The sequence below is a fragment of the Solenopsis invicta genome, chromosome 2, assembly GCF_016802725.1.
Source record: "Solenopsis invicta isolate M01_SB chromosome 2, UNIL_Sinv_3.0, whole genome shotgun sequence".
Taxonomy (NCBI): domain Eukaryota; kingdom Metazoa; phylum Arthropoda; class Insecta; order Hymenoptera; family Formicidae; genus Solenopsis; species Solenopsis invicta.
In genome coordinates this window covers 12,020,464-12,041,061 of record NC_052665.1, presented here as the reverse complement: position 1 = coordinate 12,041,061, position 20,598 = coordinate 12,020,464, and the positions used below count along the sequence as shown (strand labels likewise).

The window sequence follows — 20,598 nt, the reverse complement described above, 5'->3', positions numbered from 1 at the left end:
TGTAATAAGTAAGGCAATAATTTAATCGAATTTTAAAAGATTGACGGTATGGTGTTTGTTACAAGACTTTTAAACTCTTAAAATATTATTGCTCCACCGGTTATTGCGTGTTTAAATACGCGTTCTGATATTCATTTCATATGACCTATTGTTTCGAGAACATGCAGAAACATGCAAACGTTCTTGGAAATGCCCGATAATTCTTAGTAAAATCTAACAACCGAGTCCTACGAATAAATCTGTAACACAGAAGATAAAGGAAAGCTCGAGAACGGAACTTAAGAAAGAAATACAGCCGAGGAAATTCAACACGTACGAACAGTAAGTAAATATACATATATATAGTTTAATAATTAAATGAAAATTAATTAGATATAAACAAAAGATATTTTTTTAGCCGGAGATTTTTTAGTTAAATTCTATTCAAATTGTCCGGATTCTTGTGTAAATTTGTATATAAGATGTTATTCTTAAAAGTTCAAAATTTTTCTATTTAAAGCTGAAAGCATGAATTTTACTGACTGTACAACGATTTACACACATACGATTTACAATATATACATACGATTTACGAAATATTGCATGCGACTATATCAATATCGCACGCACACATACGGATAAATTTTCGCATAAGCTTTTCGTATTGAATTAAGTGTCTAAGGTCGGTATTCATAGTCGATTCTTATATTTAAGATCGTCTTAAGTATCACCTTAAGATGCCATCAACCAATCAGAGAGCCGTATTAGCATCTTAAGACGTTGCTTAAGATAATCTTGAAATAAGACTCGACTATGAATACCGGCCTAAATTCTCTCTATCGGAAAAAATCCATGTTATATCGATAGTCGCGCATCTCTCGAAGTTTATTGTTGACGCTTTTCCGTAATGCTGATTGTGCTCGTTGTACTTACTTCATGAGCTGCTGTCATCGCGAAGATCGCGTTGATAGTTATACATACTTAAGTGCGTGGACAGTTATACACATAATTGTTACATGCATCAAGAGGTTAATACTGTAATATTAATATATTATCAAAAAAATTATTACAAATTTATTTATTGAATTGGATCTGTTTCTTGCGTCTAAAGATTTCTCTTTTCCCTTGGACGACTTCATGATTGTTTCAGATATGTTTTATTAAACGTTCTTATTTATGATTGTAAGAATTATTATTATAAAAAATTGATACAATATGTTGTACTTTATTTTCAGATAGCAATTTCAATTAATATTTATTATAGTATTGTTATTAAAATGCTTTTTTGTGTACAAACATTATTGTGAGGTTAAATTAGAAAAAAGAAGAAAAATAACATCTGTAAACATATTTAACATATTTCTCAATCTATGTCCGGTCGTATTTTTTCAGTCTACATCCGGTTTTTTCAATCCATGTCCGGTTGACGTATGATTTTCAAATCATGTCCAGTTGACATACGATTTTCATTCTACGTCCGGTTTAATATAAATAGTGTGAACATAAGAAATGTGTGAAATATTGTAATAAAGAAGAAGAAAGTATTGTGAGGGTATAAGTAGGAAAAAACTAGTGGAAAGGATTTAAAGACGGCTAAGAATATAAATATTTTTAAATAAAGGACGAAAGAAATTAAGAATACAATTGAACACGAGTTTGAAGATTTTTTTAATGACCACTGTGTGATCGCCACTAATGATCCTTCTGTGATACCAGTGCATCTCAGAAAATCAAATTTCAGAAGATTAAAATTTTCATTACTTCATCCATAGAGCACGAATAGAAAAAGTAATGACAGTTTTATCACACAGCTTTTTCCAAGGTATTGTTTGAGAGTATGTAGAACTTGATCGATTCAAAAGTTAATTTGTGATATTAATTTATGATCATCTCGTGTGCTTGGACTGACGTCTTGGTTTTTTTGATGACTCGTGTATAATATTTTTTTTTAATACAAAAATACAATCGTGTCACGTGTTAACTACAAACGTTGTTGTATATTAAATAATTATAAAATATATAATTATAACATGTTTATATTTTAAATTTTTTATAGAGTTTGTTACATAAAAGACATAAAAAAGTTATACATATCAATTACAAGAATGTGATATTAATGTATTTTATTTATTAATGATAATTTTATAGACATTTAATAATAAATCAAATCATATTTTATTTTTATTTATTTGTAATCTGTCATCAAGAAGATAATCTGTTATTTGTTATTGTGAACTTTATGATTCTTAATCATAAATGTTTAATTATGTTTTGTAATTTTTATTATTTATATTTTGTTATATTATATGTAAACATGAAATTAAGTAAATGGCGCGCGTGTAGCGCGCGCTTGTGTTGTTCTAGTCTATTTTTAAAAACTCGGTGTTGTTTCTTCGTATAACTAACTGATTACTGTATCAGTAACTTATGATATTTCATTATTTAATTAAAGAGATATCAGTTTCTGTTGTAGTAATCAGTTTTTTTAAACACCGTATCAGTTCTTTTTTTTTTCAAGGAAATTTACGTTCACAAAATTATTGTGTTTAACTCAAAGCTCGGCAAAAAATGCACATTTTGGTCGATTTTTAGCTAGCGTTATTCCTCTTATCTCACTAACCTGTACTCAGTTCAAATGTTAATCAGCATTGAAGTAAGGGGAAAGCTTTAAGCTAAAAATCGGTGAAAATATGCATTTTTTGCCGAACTTTGGACTTTAATTGGTAAAACAAAACAGACTTTAGGATTCCCTTAACATACCAGATAGAGAATCCGGAAAAAATTCTTTTTTTGGTTTTTGAATTATAAAATGTATATATTTTTTTTTCTTCCCATTTCTATTTTAAAAGTATTCTAAAAAGTCAAAAGATTTTCTTTTTATGTCACTAATTATAAGTTCTTTTTCAGATAAAAAAATCCTTTTCGAGTTTAAAAATTAGCAATAAATTTAAAACAACTTTTAGTTAGTACTCTAATAAAACTCTAACAGAATTCTATTATTATTCATTTTATGTACTTTCTAAAATCGGAAAGTGATAAGTTGGGATTATGTACTTTGGAATGCTCCAAAGTACGGAATAAAAATGCAGCGTTACCAAAAAATATATAGACATCAGCTAAAAGATAAAATGATTGTTTGTAGTAAATGTTTTAATGTTAATTAAGAACATGTTGTATCAGTAACTTACACATATACACTGTAAGTGCGTATTCCTATGAAAGTAATATCTGTCAAAGAAAAATTGATAGAACTAATTAATAATCATTACACTGTAATGCGCTTCTCTTATGCAGGACTGCAGTATATCGATTCGATTGCCAGTAATATAGCTACTAATTTCTTTTAATATTACAAGTACATGTTATAGCATTAAACGTCTTAAGAATGTCTCAAGAACAAAATTATTTTTAATTATACTTAAAGTAAGTGTACACATTTTACTTTTAATGTATGTTAAGTATATTATTAGTAATTTTATTAAATATTGTGAAAAAAAAATTAAAATATATACTTTTCAGAACTTCTTTCTTAACTATCAAAGAAAAATTGTTTTTCAGTTTGTTTCGTACAGATTACATGAATTCAACAATAATTCAAGAGAGTAAATTTTTTTCTTTCAAAAGAATGAGTTGCCTAAAATTATGCAAGAAACGTGCAACTTACAAAGTTACACATTTTTAAATTACATGAAATATTATTTAAATTTTTCTTGAAACGGACTTCATGTGGGTTAAACGTTTCTTACATAACTAGAGTCAGTTGCGATATTTGAGGAAACTTTCTCTTTTTATTAACACATTCATATATTCCTCTTAACAATTTTTTATTATAGAAATTTTTATAGTATCTATTTTCACATATCTAACAAAAATAGTTTTCAATTTTTGTTTTCTTTCTTTTAACGCGTGAGGCGTTTCTTCTCTGTTTGTAGATAAATTAGCAATATATACTTTAGAGAAAACTTTTTATTTAAATAACTGTACAAATAAAAAAAATTTGCATTTAAATTTTTAAATTATATATGACATATTAGATAAGAATTAAATTTAATTATATATGACATAATAGATAAGAAAAATCTTTATGAGAAATTCAATAGATAAAAGAAATGCATTATACTTGTAGCAAACACGAAGTTACATGTAATGCAAATGTTAATTGTAATTTCCTAATCAACAAGTGTGTTGTATAATAGTTACATTGTTGAGTGAGAAATTACAACTTAATATTTGTATTGCATATAACTTGGTGTTTACTGGGTACACACATGATAATATTCTTATCGAATTTATCGGCAGGAATGTTCTTCATTTGAATAGTTGGATTTAGAAATTGTATAATTTGTATTGACAAATTTGTATTGACTAAAGATAACATTTATGATAACTTCAATATTTCATGATAATCTTGACAGAAGATATAAAATCTTGATTCTGATGCCAACTTAGACCGAGATCGCAAATGTTTTTTAAATTTTTCTATTTGGATAATAATTAGGAATGAATTTTCACATGTGATCGTACCGCGCGCATAACGATCGGTATTGATCTTCAATTGCGAAAAAATTTTGGGCGAAACACATGATTTCAACGCAGTTTGTTTCGATTCAATCATTCCGTGGATCTAGATCCGTTTTCAAATTAGCTGACAAGCAAATGCTTCATGACGATAAGAGACGACGACTTTCGACCAATGGCAGTAGCATGTACTGTCTGGTCTGATGGAAACAGAGTAATCGGCGGCGTGGTATGTATCGGCGAGAGCGCAGTGTCGTCCGATGCGTCGTCGCGCACTGTCGTATTCTCGATCGCGCGAAGACGAAATCGCAAGATGCTCCCATATCGGAGATCCGCCGCGGCGCGTTTCCGGTGAGGTGATCCTCAAGTCAAATTCAGCAATGCATAGAATCCCCTTGGTTTTCGACTACTTTTAAGGTTTTATATTTTATATCAATTAAAAATTCTATATTTCTATATCTATCATTGCGAGGTTTATCTCTTTCGAAACAACTAAACGTAGCACTTGAGTGGAGCGTGAAAGTTCTAAACACATTTAATACAAAGTGAAACTAGAATCAACTTTTGTGTGATTTTAATCTAGTTTAGTTGCTGGAAAAGAGTAAATACCTTTGATCTTGTGGATTGGTATTTTTTTATCTATCTGGAGTTTCATAGGATTACCTAAGTAATTTCACATCTTTAGTATGAGAACTGCGACACGGCCCTGAAGTATATCGCATCTATCTAAAGAGGAAGAAGATCACCAAGAAGACCACGAGAAAACTCGCAATTTACTGTTGAGCATTGCACGACACCAAGATGGATACAACGGCGAATGGTAAGAATTCCCAAGATCGTTTATCCAAGTATGGAAACCGAAGCATGATTTATGGGGGCAAAAGATTAGTCTCGTTATCCTTGTCAAACCGTCTCACTGTTCGCTTGGTTCATCAATATGCGTCCGGTTATCAGCCTCGTGTCTGGGATCCTTAACATGCTAACATCACGCATAGTTATTGTTTTTTTTTCATTAACATTAATTACATCTAGCACTTTTGTCCCAAACTTTTAAATCGTAAAATTTTATATCGCAACCACCTGTATGAATTCTTAAGGTAATTACATGTTTTGATCGATAACATTAGGACAGTCATTCTTACATGATGTTATCACGAATTTATAACTAAAATATGCATTTTAAGTAAAGCATATTTTTGCTAGAAGTGTATTCGATAATACCAACGCAGCTAGAATATGTTTATTTATTCGTGTATAATTTTTTTTTGTGGATTATTATTTAGAATAATTATTTTGGATAAAAATAATGGTATATATTCAAAGACAGTTCTTAAAAGAAACATTAATTTGAAAGAAGAAACGTGCGACAATTCTTTTAACGACAAATTATATTGAGTCATATTTTGCAAGAAACTGGAAAGATAAGGTAAGACTTTTTTAATCCGTTTACCCAAGCATAAAATTAAAGCACGTGAATTGTGAAACAAAGCACTAATCTGATTTTAAATTTAGAACGTACAGGCACATTCAAAGATTATACAGTTTATATATATAATTACTATAATATATTATAAAATATGTATTTATTTAATTATTTGATTTTTCATAAAATATCTTGGACTAAAGGCTTACATTTGTTGATGATGTAGCACAATAGTATAATTAAAAAATTTCATGTGCATTTTTTTCAAAGATATTTACACAAATCACATTTTAATGATATGACAATCCGATAGTCAATGATCATTACAATGTAATAACCAGTTGGTAACATAATAATACTAGACTTTTTTTAAATATTAATTATCAGATATTACATAAATACATTCCTATTCCCTTTCCCTATTTTTATTGGCGGTTTTTTAGAAAACATGGAGTTAACTGGTCGTGCAAGATTCGTATGCGCAGTATGCGTGAACACATTAATCTTGTAGTCTTACATAACTGACAATTCTATTTCACATTTTAAAGTTGATTATAGCGCAACATCAAGGCAGGGAACGTAAATGGAAAATTTGGCGATTTAATTAACCTAAAAGTAATTGAAATGATCAACATTGCATCTCCGCGAATAATAATCTTCTTAATTAAAACATTATAAATATTAATGATATTATTGTCAGCAAAATTTGCCATCATATACTTATAATGGCAAACGTTAAAATAGCGGTCACTTCTATTTAATTGTATTAAATTGAATCGAGTCGAAACGAAACAACAAATTCAGCTAGTAACATTGTCCTCGACCTCTGAACCGTTTAAAGTCGTGACCGCTTAGACAAAAGTAATATTGCTCAATTGCTAACGACACTGGACGTTGACGATCTTTAATTCTGTTTAACGCTTCAATTAAAGAGACGCGCTAATCGTTATCTTTATCGAACAAGTTTATCCGTTCAGCGAAATGTGTTACTGCAAAACCGTATCTTTTTGTTTTTACTTGCTTTGTAGGAGTTGTTATGTTCCACGATACAAACTTAATCGCACACCACGTATTCATTAATTAATCGCGGATTTATCAAATATTTTGAATGCCACAACAGTAATTATCACGATAGCGTTTTAGCGAACGAGGACGATCTTACCTGTAGACATGAAATACAAAGTGATAATTTTATCGTGACAATTCCACAATGTATGCCTTCACGTGAATATAAATGCGCTCATGCAACCTTATCTTATCTGTTTACTACGAAAAAGTCATTTACCAGTAAACCGAAGCACGTTTGCAGCTCACGTGGAGAATCTCCTATTGTTCTTCATTGGTAACATCTTCGATTAGTAGATGTACGACTTATTGAAACTAATGAAAATTTGATATTGAAATGCTCACACAGTAAAAGAGTTTTTGTCGAATTTATTACATTTCACATGTCTTCTCAACGTTTGTGTCAATTTAAATACAAAATGAATATGTTAGAAAATAACACAAATATTACGTAAAAAATTAACACTGAAAATATCATACAATTTGAAAACAAATTGTGAAAGCACATTTTTTTTTTTAGTAAAAGTATCATTTATAATATGTTGATAAATTTTATTCACTTGTCTTGAAATTTATGTGCAAAACTACATTACTTTTATGTTATTTCTTTAACAAAGAGAAATATGAGTTGAATATTAATTAAACACAAAGTATTTAAATAACGTAATTACATCATATTAAATTAACACTTGGTATGTTAAAAATTTTAATTAAATAAGTTTAATAATAATTTTAACATAAAATGTTCTTTTACATTTATATAAGTGTTAAAAACAAAAAATAATAATACAAATTTAAAAAGCAGGAAATATCGGGAATTAATTCTAATAAAAAGATAGACTATTTAAATGCCAAAATGCGAAAAATAAAACATTTTATGAAACGATGAAAAATGTGTTGTGGAATTTACGTTGTTAAATGCTTTGAATAAGAGTTACTACAAAATTTTACGTCGTGTCAGCGGTTTAGTCGAAGAGTTTTTAAATACTCGTGATTCGGAGCACGTGTTGTTAGGACAGTGACGAGTTAGCTGAAACGTGGTATAGACCACGAGGGTCTGGTCGTTCGATATTCCAACAATGGAACCTTATGAGACGCGAGGGGACAGAAGGGAAATAGTACGCAGAAACAGCAGGCGGGAGCCGGAGTAAAAGGCGACGAGGCAAGTCGGATCGAGGAGGATAGGTCGGTAGGACCTGGAACAATATATGGATATATGAAAGAATTTGTACCTGTAACCGGAAGTTGAATAATGTCAGAAGGGAAAGGCGATAGCTTAAATCAGGGCTGTAATTAACGTGAACGGTTACGAGGAAACTCGGTCGGCGCGGCGCTAGCGAAAAAATGAGTCACGGTCGGCATCGACGATGATGTCGACGTTCGTCATCGTTATAAGTTAAGCAGCTGATGGTAGGGGAACCCCAGGTGCGGCTATACAAAAACTGAAACCAAAGAAAACGCGACGACGCGTTCTAACTTTTGAATTTTCGATGTGTTTCTTTATGGATAAAGCAAAAATCACAATTTGAAATAATTAATTTAACTTAGTAACTTCTTCTCTGTTATTACTGCATTTAAGAATCTATTTGTCAACAGAGGAGAAAATATGTTAATCTATTTATTTGGAACAATACACATATTCATATTTTTACGATATACGTATTGTAAGAGATAGTGAGCAATTTAAATGAGATTAGATGCTTCGTATGGACAGAAGAATATGATTTTGATAAAGAGATAAAAATGATATTCTAAACGATAAAAATTACTATAAGTTTGTAAGATATAATTATTACATCTTATATTTGAAATTGCGATTGATATTTGCTAAATGCAAATTATTACAGTTGAGCGTTACAGACGGCGTATTGCGTATAAAACAATATTCCATATGGTAATCCGTGTGGTAGCTTCAATCCGTTGTAATTCGACTGCGCAATAGGTTTTACGGAAATGAAGCGCACAAGTGCTAGATAAAACTTATCTAGTGTTTGCCTTCGCAAACCGTGATTGATCGCATTCCTCATGCGCGCGAACCGAAGGCGTCGCGCAGCCAGTAGATATTTAGTTGTCCCTGCTGGAGCATTGAACCCCGTTCGATCCGAGGCTCTGTCGCTCTGAGAAGCGCCCCATTTAGACACGTTCCTGTAGCTCAGTTTGCCACTCAGGGCGCAAGTCTTCCTCTCGGTCTCCGTGCCAAGCTATTTATTCGATTCGCTCACGTTCAGAGGCTGGTAGCAATCCGGAGCAGATAAAACCCCAGCCTTTCGTCGTAACGTGCGACCGCATGTGCGTCAGTGTTTTACGATGAAGGAGGCCTTCTCTTGGTGAAGTTTTATCGTTTGTTCGATCAGTGAACGACGTCAGCGATCAGCGAACACGAGGAGTCGCTGCGCAGCCAGCCAGCCAGCTAACCAGCCAGTCAGTCTGGCCGGAGTCGGCAATTTCGGAGCTCCGAAACGACGGCGCCGCGCCGCCATTTTAGTGCGAGCACGTTTTCGCAAATTGCTTTCTACTCGCACGCAGCTCGTTATAAAGAAGCGTTTTGGAGTCTGAGACGCAGGACGATCTATCTGCGAGGCACAGCACCCCCATGCAGTGGCGACAATACCACGAATGAGCGCCGCGCCGAGGAAACACCCGCGCGCAAAGTGATTTCTCGCAGGAGAGTGGCGTTTTCTTTTCCGTTTCCTAATTTGCGAGTGATCGAAAGCGGGACATACTATTGCGCAACAGCGGCACCGTATACCGGCACTATGAGTAAAATGCTAGACACAAACTATCGCACTGTGTTCTCTGTACTTAGAAGTCCCGAGAAGTGTGAAGAGTTTAAGCGGATCATCTGAAAAAATTGCGTGACGAAAGCAGAACTCGTTATCGTCGTCGTCGTCGTCGTCGTCGTTTCTTCGCGAGGACGATCGTATTCGCAAAAAGTGTAAAATCTGTTGGTGTTTAGCGTGGAGAAGTCTCTTCTCTTCTCGTCTCACATTTTTCTTATTGTCAAGAATAAAGACTCATCGTTGACGTAACCGGTGATCTATTAATAAGTCCGTGAGATTTCTGGGTATCTTGGAATACGCGAATTCTCGTAATATCGCGCAACCTATTCCTCGTATCGATCGATTTGATCGGAAGGACAAGTCGCTTACGTGTTAAGTGCGAGAGCTCCTATCGAGTACATCCGATAATCTCGTTTACTTAAAAAAAGAAACTGAGACTTTGGCGTTTCTCGAAGTGAAAATCCCAGCGGTAGTGAGTGTGTGAAAAAGCGTGAGCTGTCAGCAATCTATCTCTGCCGATCGAGACATCCCGACGGCAACCCCGGATACTCCTATAACCCGTAATGTATTTGCGATCGCGCCAACGAGCAGCACAAGGGAGGCACGAGCACATAAGCGAGGCGATAGAAGCTGGTGTAGCGGCCGCGTGCGGTCGCAGAGATCACGGATCGTCGTCTTCGAGAGCTAAAGGTGGAACACAGGGTAAAGCGGCGAGCCGTTACCGCGATCTAGCGTTAACACCGCAGCCGCAACCGCGGCCGCTACGAGGCGGCTCCGCAGGCAGGGGCACTTCAGACCTGGTGTACCTGAAACGCGGCATGAGCGAGGGTGAACGAGCGGCTACCATGCCACGAATCGGCTGGCGAAAGCTCACCGATCCTGGCGACTGACACGAATCCAGGAAGCCGAGGGCAGGTCCGAAGCGATAGCACCAACTACCGCTATTCGCTCATCAGCATCCTCGTTCTCCTGCCGCTCTTTCGACCGTCATCGTCGGTCCATGGTCCTGGTACAGCCGCGAGACGGCCTTCATAGTCCGTTGGACCTTGTCATCATTGTCGTCGTCGTCGTCGTCGTCGTCGTCGTCGTCATTGTCGCGTCTCCCGTGCCAACTCGATGCCGACCAAATGCCGGATAACGTGCCGTTAAGACCCGCTGCGAGGACCTTGAAGAGGGATCCCGAAATGGCGGGCAATCGGTGTCGGTAGCAGACGGGGTTAACATCCCGAAGAGCGCGACCGTTCAAACGGCACCCACGCCTCGTCGTACCTCGCAGCTCACCGATCGTCTTCGGCATTCTCTCCCCCTTCCCTTTCGTCTTCGCGTTTCAATGTTCCGGCTGAATTTTTAGTCACATCGAGCTATCTGAGGTGACCTTGAGAAGCGCCCACATATGGACAATAATTTGTTAGGTACTAAGGCTAGTGTTAAATTAAAATACGTACTAGTGAAGAAGCACAAGTAGAACAGAAGAGGCAGGTAGAGACAGGTCAAGTAAAGGAGGAAAAATCTTTGAAGATAGAAATCGGATGGACAATAGAAGGAGAGAAAGAGAGAGAGAACGAGAAAAATTAAGATAAGAGGGAAAGAAATATTGCATTATTAAAGTTTATCGAAGGAAAGATTCCGTTCGTTTGAAAGTTTTCCAGACAGTTAGTCAGTTCCCTTGAATCACGTTTCGGTTGAGCTGCATTTTCTCGCGAGTATGCCGCCGACACCGAATAAGCTGAACCTGAGCTTCACCAGAAATGCTTATAGTGTTTTCGGTAGTCGTAATGAGACTACCGTAAACGAGCATCAGCGCGAGCAAAAGACGGAACTGCTAGAGGGTAAGGAGCAAGGAAGATGTATCTATCGTATCCTTGAACATTTATCACATATTTCTCGTTTTTCGATAAATTCGTCTCGCGCTCATTGATATCGGTCAACATTAAATATAAACGCGCGCTGTCCCATTCTACCTCGCTACTTTATCGCGATTATTCTCGACGATGACCGTACAATTTCCATTCTCTCTCATTCCCCTCGTGATTTGACGCGATCGGAGTTATAAAGGCCACCAGCGGCATCGTAGTCGTCAGAAACGCACCGCATTCTGCACGCGCCTACCGCATCATTATAACAACAAACAGAATCTTGCGAAACGTCGTGGAGAAAGCGTCGGCGTCGGTCGAAACAAAATTCGCGATTGGTGAACGAACGTTCGGGACGATCGCCATGCAAATGGCCTCTTGTAACAATATTGACGTCATTTCAGGTAGCAGAACCAATGGCCTTCTGCATTTGAAGAATGGCGTGGATTACATCAATCCCGGTGAAGAGGACCAAATGGAAATTTATGGGTAAGCCACTCGAGTTGCGTCACATAATTGTAGGTCAATTCTCCTTGAATCTCGCAATCCGCTTAATTTCCGCTCTTATTACCGTTACAGTTATAGACGAAACCGTGTATGGACCGTTATTATTTGGTTCCTGATCATTATCACTGGAGGTCTCCTGAGGCTGGTATTCCATTGGGTGCCGCATCTCATGATCTTAGCGACCCATACCAAATGTTCTTTAGAAGACGCAGAAACTGTTTTACTGATTGAGAAGTTTCAAGGAAAACACACGAGTTATTATGTGAAGAAATTGAGGAACTTGACCGCTCAGGAAGTTATGTTAGTAACCTTTTAATATGAATGATGAATATGAATGTCGACAATATCAAACAAAATTAATAATGATAATTATTATTTTGTTTTACAGTAACAAATCTTTTCACGAAGAATCTCTGATCGATGAGACATGGGATGGAAGTGTAATAACCACCAAAGAAGAAAAGGATACATGTCCAATGTTGTCCGTGCATCTTTGCGGGGGTCAATTCAAACGTAAGTTAATTATTTAGAGGTGTGCAAATCAAATAATTACGTGATTAAATTGAGTAGAATTGAATCTTTAAAATCAAATTGAATTCAATTTGAACTTTTTATGTCGAATCAAATCAAATCAAATCTCTTCAATTCGAATATGAATCCAATTCAAATCAAATTTTTGTGAATTTATATTCTAATTTGAACATAGTAAAATATCCATACTGCATCGAAAATTTTCAGAAAGTTTTCAATCTTTCACATTTACAACGCTTTTGAAAAAATTCTATAAAATGTAATATATAATTTTATAACAAAAATGTTTTTAAAATCTACCACACGCAATAATTTTTAAACTGGGCTTTCTAAAAGTTTAAAATTAGATAAATTTTTTGCTTGAGTCTGTTGCTCAAGCAGAAAATTTGCGTTGTTTTCGCCGGATGGACGAGTGAAAATTTTCTAAACATTTCCATTGTGCTAAGTTCAGTGCGCATTACACAAACACAGCATTTCATGTGAAAATCATGTTAAGCTACATTTATTATATTAATTAAATTGCAAATAATTTATAAAAACGTAGAAGAAAGACATTAAATATATTTTATATATAACTTTCTTTTTAATAGATAATTGAAACATTTCGAACAAAATAAATTTAAATATTATTTGTGAAGTATTTTAAGTTTACATTTATTATACTCAAAAAACTACGATCATTAAGATTTCAGAAAAAATTCTTATTTTTTTCAATAATTTTTTAGAAATTTTTTTGCAAGAATTGCATGTCTGAAAAATTTCGAAGCTTTATAGATATTTTAATAACTTTGTAAATCTTTTTTTTATGGGCAAAGAAATTAATTAATACAGGAAATGTCACATTTATTATAGGAAAGAAAAATAATAAATACTAAAAAATTATATTAAATAAAACGTTTGAATTTTAGTAAAAATCATATAGAAATTTTAGACAATTTTGATTACAAATTTTTAAAAATTTTGACTTGACAAAGCAATTTAAAAACCGAATTCGTATTTAACATTCAAAAAACTACAGAAAATGACTAATCTCGTTTTGATTTATTTTCTCGTTAAATTGTTTTATCAGTATTCTTTTACAATATATGCGTTTTAAATATAGAACTGCAGTTTAAATGAGAAAATATTTTCAGAGGTACCATCCATAACCATTTTCAATTGCAAGAAGTTGACCTATGTCTGGGACCCGGAGAGATCGGAATTTTTGAAACTGCGTGGTCTCGACACTGATGTTCTGATATCCACGTTGCATCAAGCACAAGGTCTTAGTTCTCACGAACAGTACATGAGGTAAAAGTCAAACTTTTAGTTTTAACGTTTTTTTTTTTAGTGAGAATTTTGCGTCATAACGCATCAATTACGACAATTTACATTTAAATTAATCAACAATTTATATCAATAGGCGTAACGTTTACGGCAATAATGAGATCGTGATTCCCGTAAAGAGCATATTCACATTGCTCTGTCTCGAAGTACTCAATCCATTCTATGTCTTCCAACTGTTCAGTTTTTGTCTTTGGGTCGCGGATGACTATTATTACTACGCCATGGTCATTCTCGCGATGTCAAGTGCCGGCATTACAATGGCTGTCTTCCAAACGCGACGAGTAAGTCACTTTTTTCTAGCTACCATCCTTGCGTCAACCAGACTTGCGTCAACCAGATCGAATTTATTTTATTCTTTTTAGAATCAGCATAATTTACGCTCGACGGTGCATTCGTCCGATGTCGCAACAGTCATGCGAGATCGTACTACCGGTCAAACTGCAACAGTGCCGGCTGAACGCTTGGTGCCAGGCGACGTCTTGGTCATTCCATCACACGGATGTTTAATGCCTTGCGACGCTGTGCTGCTCACTGGCAACTGTATTCTCAACGAGTCCATGCTGACAGGTGAATCCGTACCTGTTACGAAAACGCCAGTTCCTTCTTCCAATGATGTGATATACAATACCAAAGAACATGCTAGGCATACGCTCTTTTGCGGTACCAGGGTTATTCAGACGAGATACTACGGAAGTGAGAAGGTAAAACTTTGACTTAACTCGTAAATTTCACACTTTTTATTTTTATATTTAGGTTTAATTTAAATCTAAACAATTGTATTGCTACATTAGGTACTGGCGGTAGTTATCAGAACAGGTTTCAATACCAGCAAAGGTGATCTTGTTCGATCCATCATGTATCCCCCGCCCGTGGATTTCAAGTTTGAGCAGGACTCGTACAAGTTTGTCGTACTGTTAGCATTCATAGCTAGCATTGGTGTTATTTATACTGTTGTGACAAAAATGATGAGAGGCGTCCACGGCAGTCATATTGCTCTAGAAGCGTTAGATCTCATCACCATTGTGGTGCCGCCGGCATTGCCAGCTGCCATGACGGTCGGACGTCTCGTGGCGCAACGTAGATTGGAAAAGAAGAAAATATACTGCACAAGCCCACGAACAATTAACGTATCGGGATCCATCGATTGCATTTGCTTCGATAAGACTGGAACGTTAACCGAAGACGGTCTGGATATGTGGGGCGTGGTGAGCGTATCGGAGGGGAAGTTCCAGTTACCCTTCAAGGACATCGCTAGTCTACCGTTGTCCGAGGTTCTTATCGGCATGGTCACGTGCCATGGAATTACCATAATCGATAACCAATTGGTGGGAGACCCGCTCGATCTGAAAATGTTTGAATCCACTGGATGGACGCTGGAGGAACCTGACGTGTCTGACACATCTAAATTCTCCATGCTTTTCCCGACGATCGTCAGACCAGCGAAGGATTCCAAGCTTCTCAAGAGACTGCCCAACGATTTCGGCGATACGCTCAGTCGACAAAATTCCTTGTCTTCCGACGTAGTAGACGGTATATCTCTTAACAATCTCCGTTCGGACGCTACGACAGAATTGGGCGAGCAAGGACTGGAAGTGGGTATTGTCCGGCAATTTCCTTTTACATCGAGTCTTCAGAGAATGAGCGTGATTACTAGAACATTGGGCGCAAATCACTACGATCTTTTTTGCAAGGGCAGTCCGGAAATGATCTTCAGTCTCTCAAGAGCAGAATCCAGTAAGTCTTCATGATTGCATAATTGTAATTTAGTGTGATATTACTTGAACTGCGTTCAGTGTAATATTAGTTATTAAATTTTATTGTTATAACTTTATTAAAATTATAAATACGCTTTATCGAGTTACATTTTTGTGAACAACTACATTATTAATTCAATTAAAAAATAATTTAAGATATTTAAAAAAATAATTTTTTAATACTATCACATATTTTGAAACAAAAAAAAGTATATCTTTATACGAATTATTTTTAGTACTGGCATCCTAAACTAAAAGAAATTTACATATTTATAATATTTAAACTTAAGTAATTATACATAATACTTCCAATCAAATTGTTCCCTAAAAAAAATATTTGTTTTGCTTCAAAAAGATATTCTCTTTTATGATAAAATTTCTAGTTTATTAACTAATTATTTACTTCCAAGATAATATTAGGTCAAGGAAAAAGAAATCCATTATTTATGTATATACATAAATAATGGATTTCTTTTTCCTCAACCTAATATATTATTGCTATTTGCAAAAAAATTATTGTGGAAGTATTTATTTATTTTTTAATTATGAAAAGGTAGTTCAAAAAAAGGTAATTATTCAAAATAAATACATACATTTTTCTTTCTTATATAAATAATTATAGTACTACAAATTACATCTATTATAATATTTTTTCTTTTGTAGTTCCTCCAGATTTCACAGCCGTTTTACAAGAATATACCTCCGAAGGATATCGAGTAATCGCTCTCGCCCACAAATCCCTGAATCGTCTTCCGTACGCCAAAGTGCAACGCATAAATCGTGAAGCCGCCGAGACTGATTTAACATTCTTGGCTCTTATAATTATGGAGAATCGATTGAAACCTGAAACTTCACCGGTGATTGCTGAACTGAACACTGCTTGCATCAAAACGGTGATGGTGACGGGCGACAATATGTTGACTGCACTTTCGGTAGCTAGGGACTGTGACATCGTGAAACCAGGCACGCCAGTGATCGCCGTCTCGACGAATCAACAGAATCAACCGAAACCGCAGATTTATTTCACAAAGAGCGATAGTCAACCATCACCGACTTCACCGAACGGTCAGCCTGATCTCAGTGAAATGACTGATCTGAACAGCGTAGTTAGCTTGGAAACTGTAGAAAGCGGTTCTTTCGGCAATACCAAGTTGGAGAACGATATCAATTATCTTTCGGACGAGTAAGTATCTTTATTCCTCGCATCGCGAGATTTACATTAAAATAAACAGATAATGCAACTTTTATAATTTATCCGAATTGCAGTGTTCAATATTCTAAGAACAAATACGTGTTCGCGCTGACGGGAAAAACGTGGGCGTTAATAAAGCAGTATTATCCAGAATTGATACCCAAGGTGGTCACTCGCGGTGCCATTTTCGCGAGAATGTCGCCCGATCAGAAGCAGCAGTTGGTTCAAGAACTGCAGTCCTTAGGATACTATGTTGGTAAGTGCGAATGTTTAAAGAAAATGTCTAAAACTACGATGCAATTTTAATAGAATGACAAATAAGTGCGGTAACTCTCGATAGATCTTAACGATCTGATGTAAGATTTCCTTTTTTGTAGCCATGGTGGGAGATGGTGCTAACGATTGTGGTGCGTTGAAAGCGGCGCACACCGGGATATCCTTATCGGATACGGAATCTTCCGTTGCCTCACCCTTCACCAGTCGCGAGACCAATATCTCCTGCGTCTTGACAGTAATACGCGAGGGTCGTGCCGCACTGGTAACCTCTTTTGGCATTTTCAAATACATGGCTGCCTATTCGCTCACGCAATTCATCTCTGTGATGCTTCTCTACAGTATCGAGTCCAATCTAACGGACATCGAGTTTCTGTACATCGATCTTTTCATCATTTCCATATTCGCTTTCTTTTTCGGCCGCACCGAGGCCTATGAGGGCCCAATGGTGAAAATGGCGCCGCTCAATAGCCTCATCAGCACATCGCCGATACTTAGTCTGATCACCCAACTTGTGATCGTCGCAATCTTCCAATACATGAGTCTTTGGCATTTACGGCAAATGTCGTGGTTCGTACCATTCAACGCGACCGGAACCGAAGATAAGGATGACGTGGGCTGTATGGAAAATTACACTGTCTTCATCGTTAGTTCCATACAGTACATTGTCCTGGCGATAGCATTTTCCAAAGGACCGCCGTACAGAAAGTCCCTCTTCACCAATTACGGCCTACTCACCTCCTTCGTATTCCTTAGTCTCTTCTCCATCTATCTCGCGATATGTCCCTTTCAGTGGCTGGCCAAGTGGTTCGAGCTCGTGTTGCCTAACGATCTGGGCTTTCGCTTCATCCTGGTTGGTTATGGCGTGATAAATTTCGTGATCGCGCTACTGGTTGAGTATCTTTTTGTGGAGTACCTCGTGTTCGGTAAGCTGCGCTATCGCTGGCACGACGTGGATAAATCTCGACGGAAGTTTCTAGCTATCGAACGAGACATGGCACGCGATCTCAAGTGGCCGATGATCTCTCAGGAGCCGCTACCGGAAGTGGCGCCAAATTTATTAATTCGGCAAAATGTCACCGAGATCAAGATCGAAAAACGGATCACCGAATCATGCCTACCCGCCGATACCAGCTTCATGAACAGCTCGCCGATTTGTACCGGCTTCAAGCACTTCGGGTCCGCTCGCGAGGTTACCCTCAATCCCAGATCTCTCTTCAACGATTGCCGAAATACAGTGTCAATGCAGACTGTGCCATGCTTCGAGGACAAGGACTTATCGCCGAAACAATCGGATGCGGAAACCACCGTGAAGCGACGGCACAATTCGGAATCGGCGAATGGCATTAATCGTTACGAGAAGCCCTACATGAATCACAATACCAATCCCATTGCGACTCTTCCTAGAAATCCGAACGCGACTCTTCAGCCGCAGAAACTGAGGGACTTCAAGGACATCTTGGTGCACAAGAGCGACGATCGAGTGTCGTCTAATACTCAGAACGTGCTTGAATTAGATATCTTGCCGTCCTGAGGTTTGAAGCATTTGAAAGATAGGTCGAGAGGTAGCTGAATCAATCATCGGACGGTCATCATAAATTAATTAAGCATATTATTTGACATATTATTTCTAATCAACGCATTTAGGGTATCGGGTCGATGTAAGGCATAATTTTAAAAAAGCCTGTACCTTTGGTACAACAACCTCGTGTTTTCAAATGTCTGATGCACTTGTAATCTCGATTTTCGATAAGCTCTCCTTCCATCCGATTCTTGTGATAGCTAGAATGCGTACGATTTGACGCGATGAGTTGATCATGATGACGACTAGTTTTATGTAAGAAGTGAACGGTGCCCAGTTAGAATTCTGTATTCGATCAGGCAAATTCTGAATCGATGCATTTAATTGACAACGGTATCCTCGACTTGGTGATTAATGACGTTACTTAAGCTACATATAAGAATAAATTGGAAGTTAGGACAGCATTGTGTGTGAAGCTGTTTAGTCATTATCTGCGATCTCTAGCTATTCAATTAGACCTGATTATCTCATTATTCTTTTGTAGAGCAGCTCATCTTTCGCCTGGGAGTGATTAGTATTTAACATGTAATTTGTTGCATACATGCATATGTAACTTATTACACTTATTAATATGTAATTTATAATCATTATTTAATTTCCCGTAAATATCACTTTTTGACATAGAATTATTTATATTTATCAACTCAGGCCAGGGTTCCTTTTGACCCATTCCTCCTTTATCCCCTAGTCCTCTTCTTTCTTTTCCTCATTCGTAGCCGAGAGCGGAAAAGTATTATTGTTATTTATCTTCAAAAGCAAGAAATTGTAAATTGTATATTGTATATTATGCAAAGGTGAATGCGCTCTGAACGGGAAGCGTAGCGTATTGTGTTTTAAAAACGTTAATATTTACGGCAACGTTTATTGCAGGATCTTAGAATGAAGCGAGAACTCCGAGAACAACTCGGCGTGATAACACTGTCTTTTTCACTGCGATTTAAATATTTAAATATTTAAGCTAATTCGCGACTCTTAAATCTCCAAAGTACGTTTAGCTGGGACGGAAATTAACAATAACTACCTGGCCGCTATTCCCCGAGCACTCGTCTCGTTTCCCAATGCATTTTTATACTTCCCAATTTTATTATTGTATTTATTCAAACAGCATAATTGTACAGCGTAAATAATTTATAGCGCATACATAGGCGCGTTGCATTTTATGGAACGATGAGATTCGATGAGAAGTGATTATGAATGATGATTGGGATAGCAAATTAATTCGTTGTGCTGCTTGTTAAATGTTCATCTCGAAAGTAATTCCACGACGAAAAATTGAACTTAAACTAGAGATGATGTTGCAAAGAGTTTGGTGATTGTCGGAGATGTGCATATTTAAATGTATTAAATAATGGAATTATCGTGAATACTATGCGATGTTATAAAATAGGCCAAATCGATAGCGATAAATTAGATGTTATCGTCATTCGGAGCCGATTATGTACTGTTAAATAACTACGTCAAAATAAAGAAAAATGTACTTACAAAGTATGCGCAACGGATATAGATACTTAATCGCGTTGATTCACTTACGACGCTATAGTTCGTGTTGAAAAGTAGCGGTTGTCAAATAAAATTATGTTTTTAATGTAGACACTGGTCAATTATTTCATCATTGCTTTATCTATAGTGTAATAAAACAACATAAGATATTAAAATTCAATTTAATTTATAATGTGATTATCACTTTGATAATTCGATCTCAAGTTATAATTGTAATATTATATGAGTGCTGCAAGATTTGTTTAAAAATATATATATTAATGTCGATTAAAAAAATAACGTAATTAAATAACACGTTGCTACGATAAAGGTTGA

General features: G+C 36.1%; 1 protein-coding gene across 2 annotated transcripts; it reads left to right on the top strand.

The window, feature by feature from the left end:
• Nucleotides 1-4,752: 4,752 nt before the first annotated feature.
• LOC105196781 (probable cation-transporting ATPase 13A3) lies at nt 4,753-20,372 on the top strand. 2 transcript variants are annotated; one of them, XM_011162886.3, is made up of 12 exons: nt 4,753-4,914; nt 5,183-5,317; nt 12,023-12,107; nt 12,198-12,425; nt 12,514-12,638; nt 13,790-13,946; nt 14,059-14,263; nt 14,345-14,683; nt 14,774-15,716; nt 16,400-16,919; nt 17,003-17,184; nt 17,306-20,372. In XM_011162886.3, the coding sequence occupies exons 2-12, from the start codon at nt 5,299-5,301 to the stop codon at nt 18,733-18,735; spliced, it is 4,233 nt and encodes a 1,410-aa protein (XP_011161188.1). In that variant the 5' UTR covers nt 4,753-4,914; nt 5,183-5,298; the 3' UTR covers nt 18,736-20,372. The 2 variants fall into 2 exon arrangements, with proteins under 2 accessions (XP_011161188.1, XP_011161187.1); XM_011162885.3 differs by lacking the exons at nt 4,753-4,914; nt 5,183-5,317 and adding an exon at nt 10,322-11,594.
• The last annotated feature ends 226 nt before the right edge of the window (nt 20,373-20,598 follow it).

Excerpts from the sequence above, each read along its gene's own strand:
- LOC105196781 (XM_011162885.3), top strand. The coding sequence starts at position 11,471 with ATGCCGCCGACACCGAATAAGCTGAACCTGAGCTTCACCAGAAATGCT. Across the intron at positions 12,426-12,513 it reads TTGACCGCTCAGGAAGTTAT|TAACAAATCTTTTCACGAAG; the intron begins GTTAGTAACCTT and ends TTTGTTTTACAG. Across the intron at positions 13,947-14,058 it reads TCTCACGAACAGTACATGAG|GCGTAACGTTTACGGCAATA; the intron begins GTAAAAGTCAAA and ends TTATATCAATAG.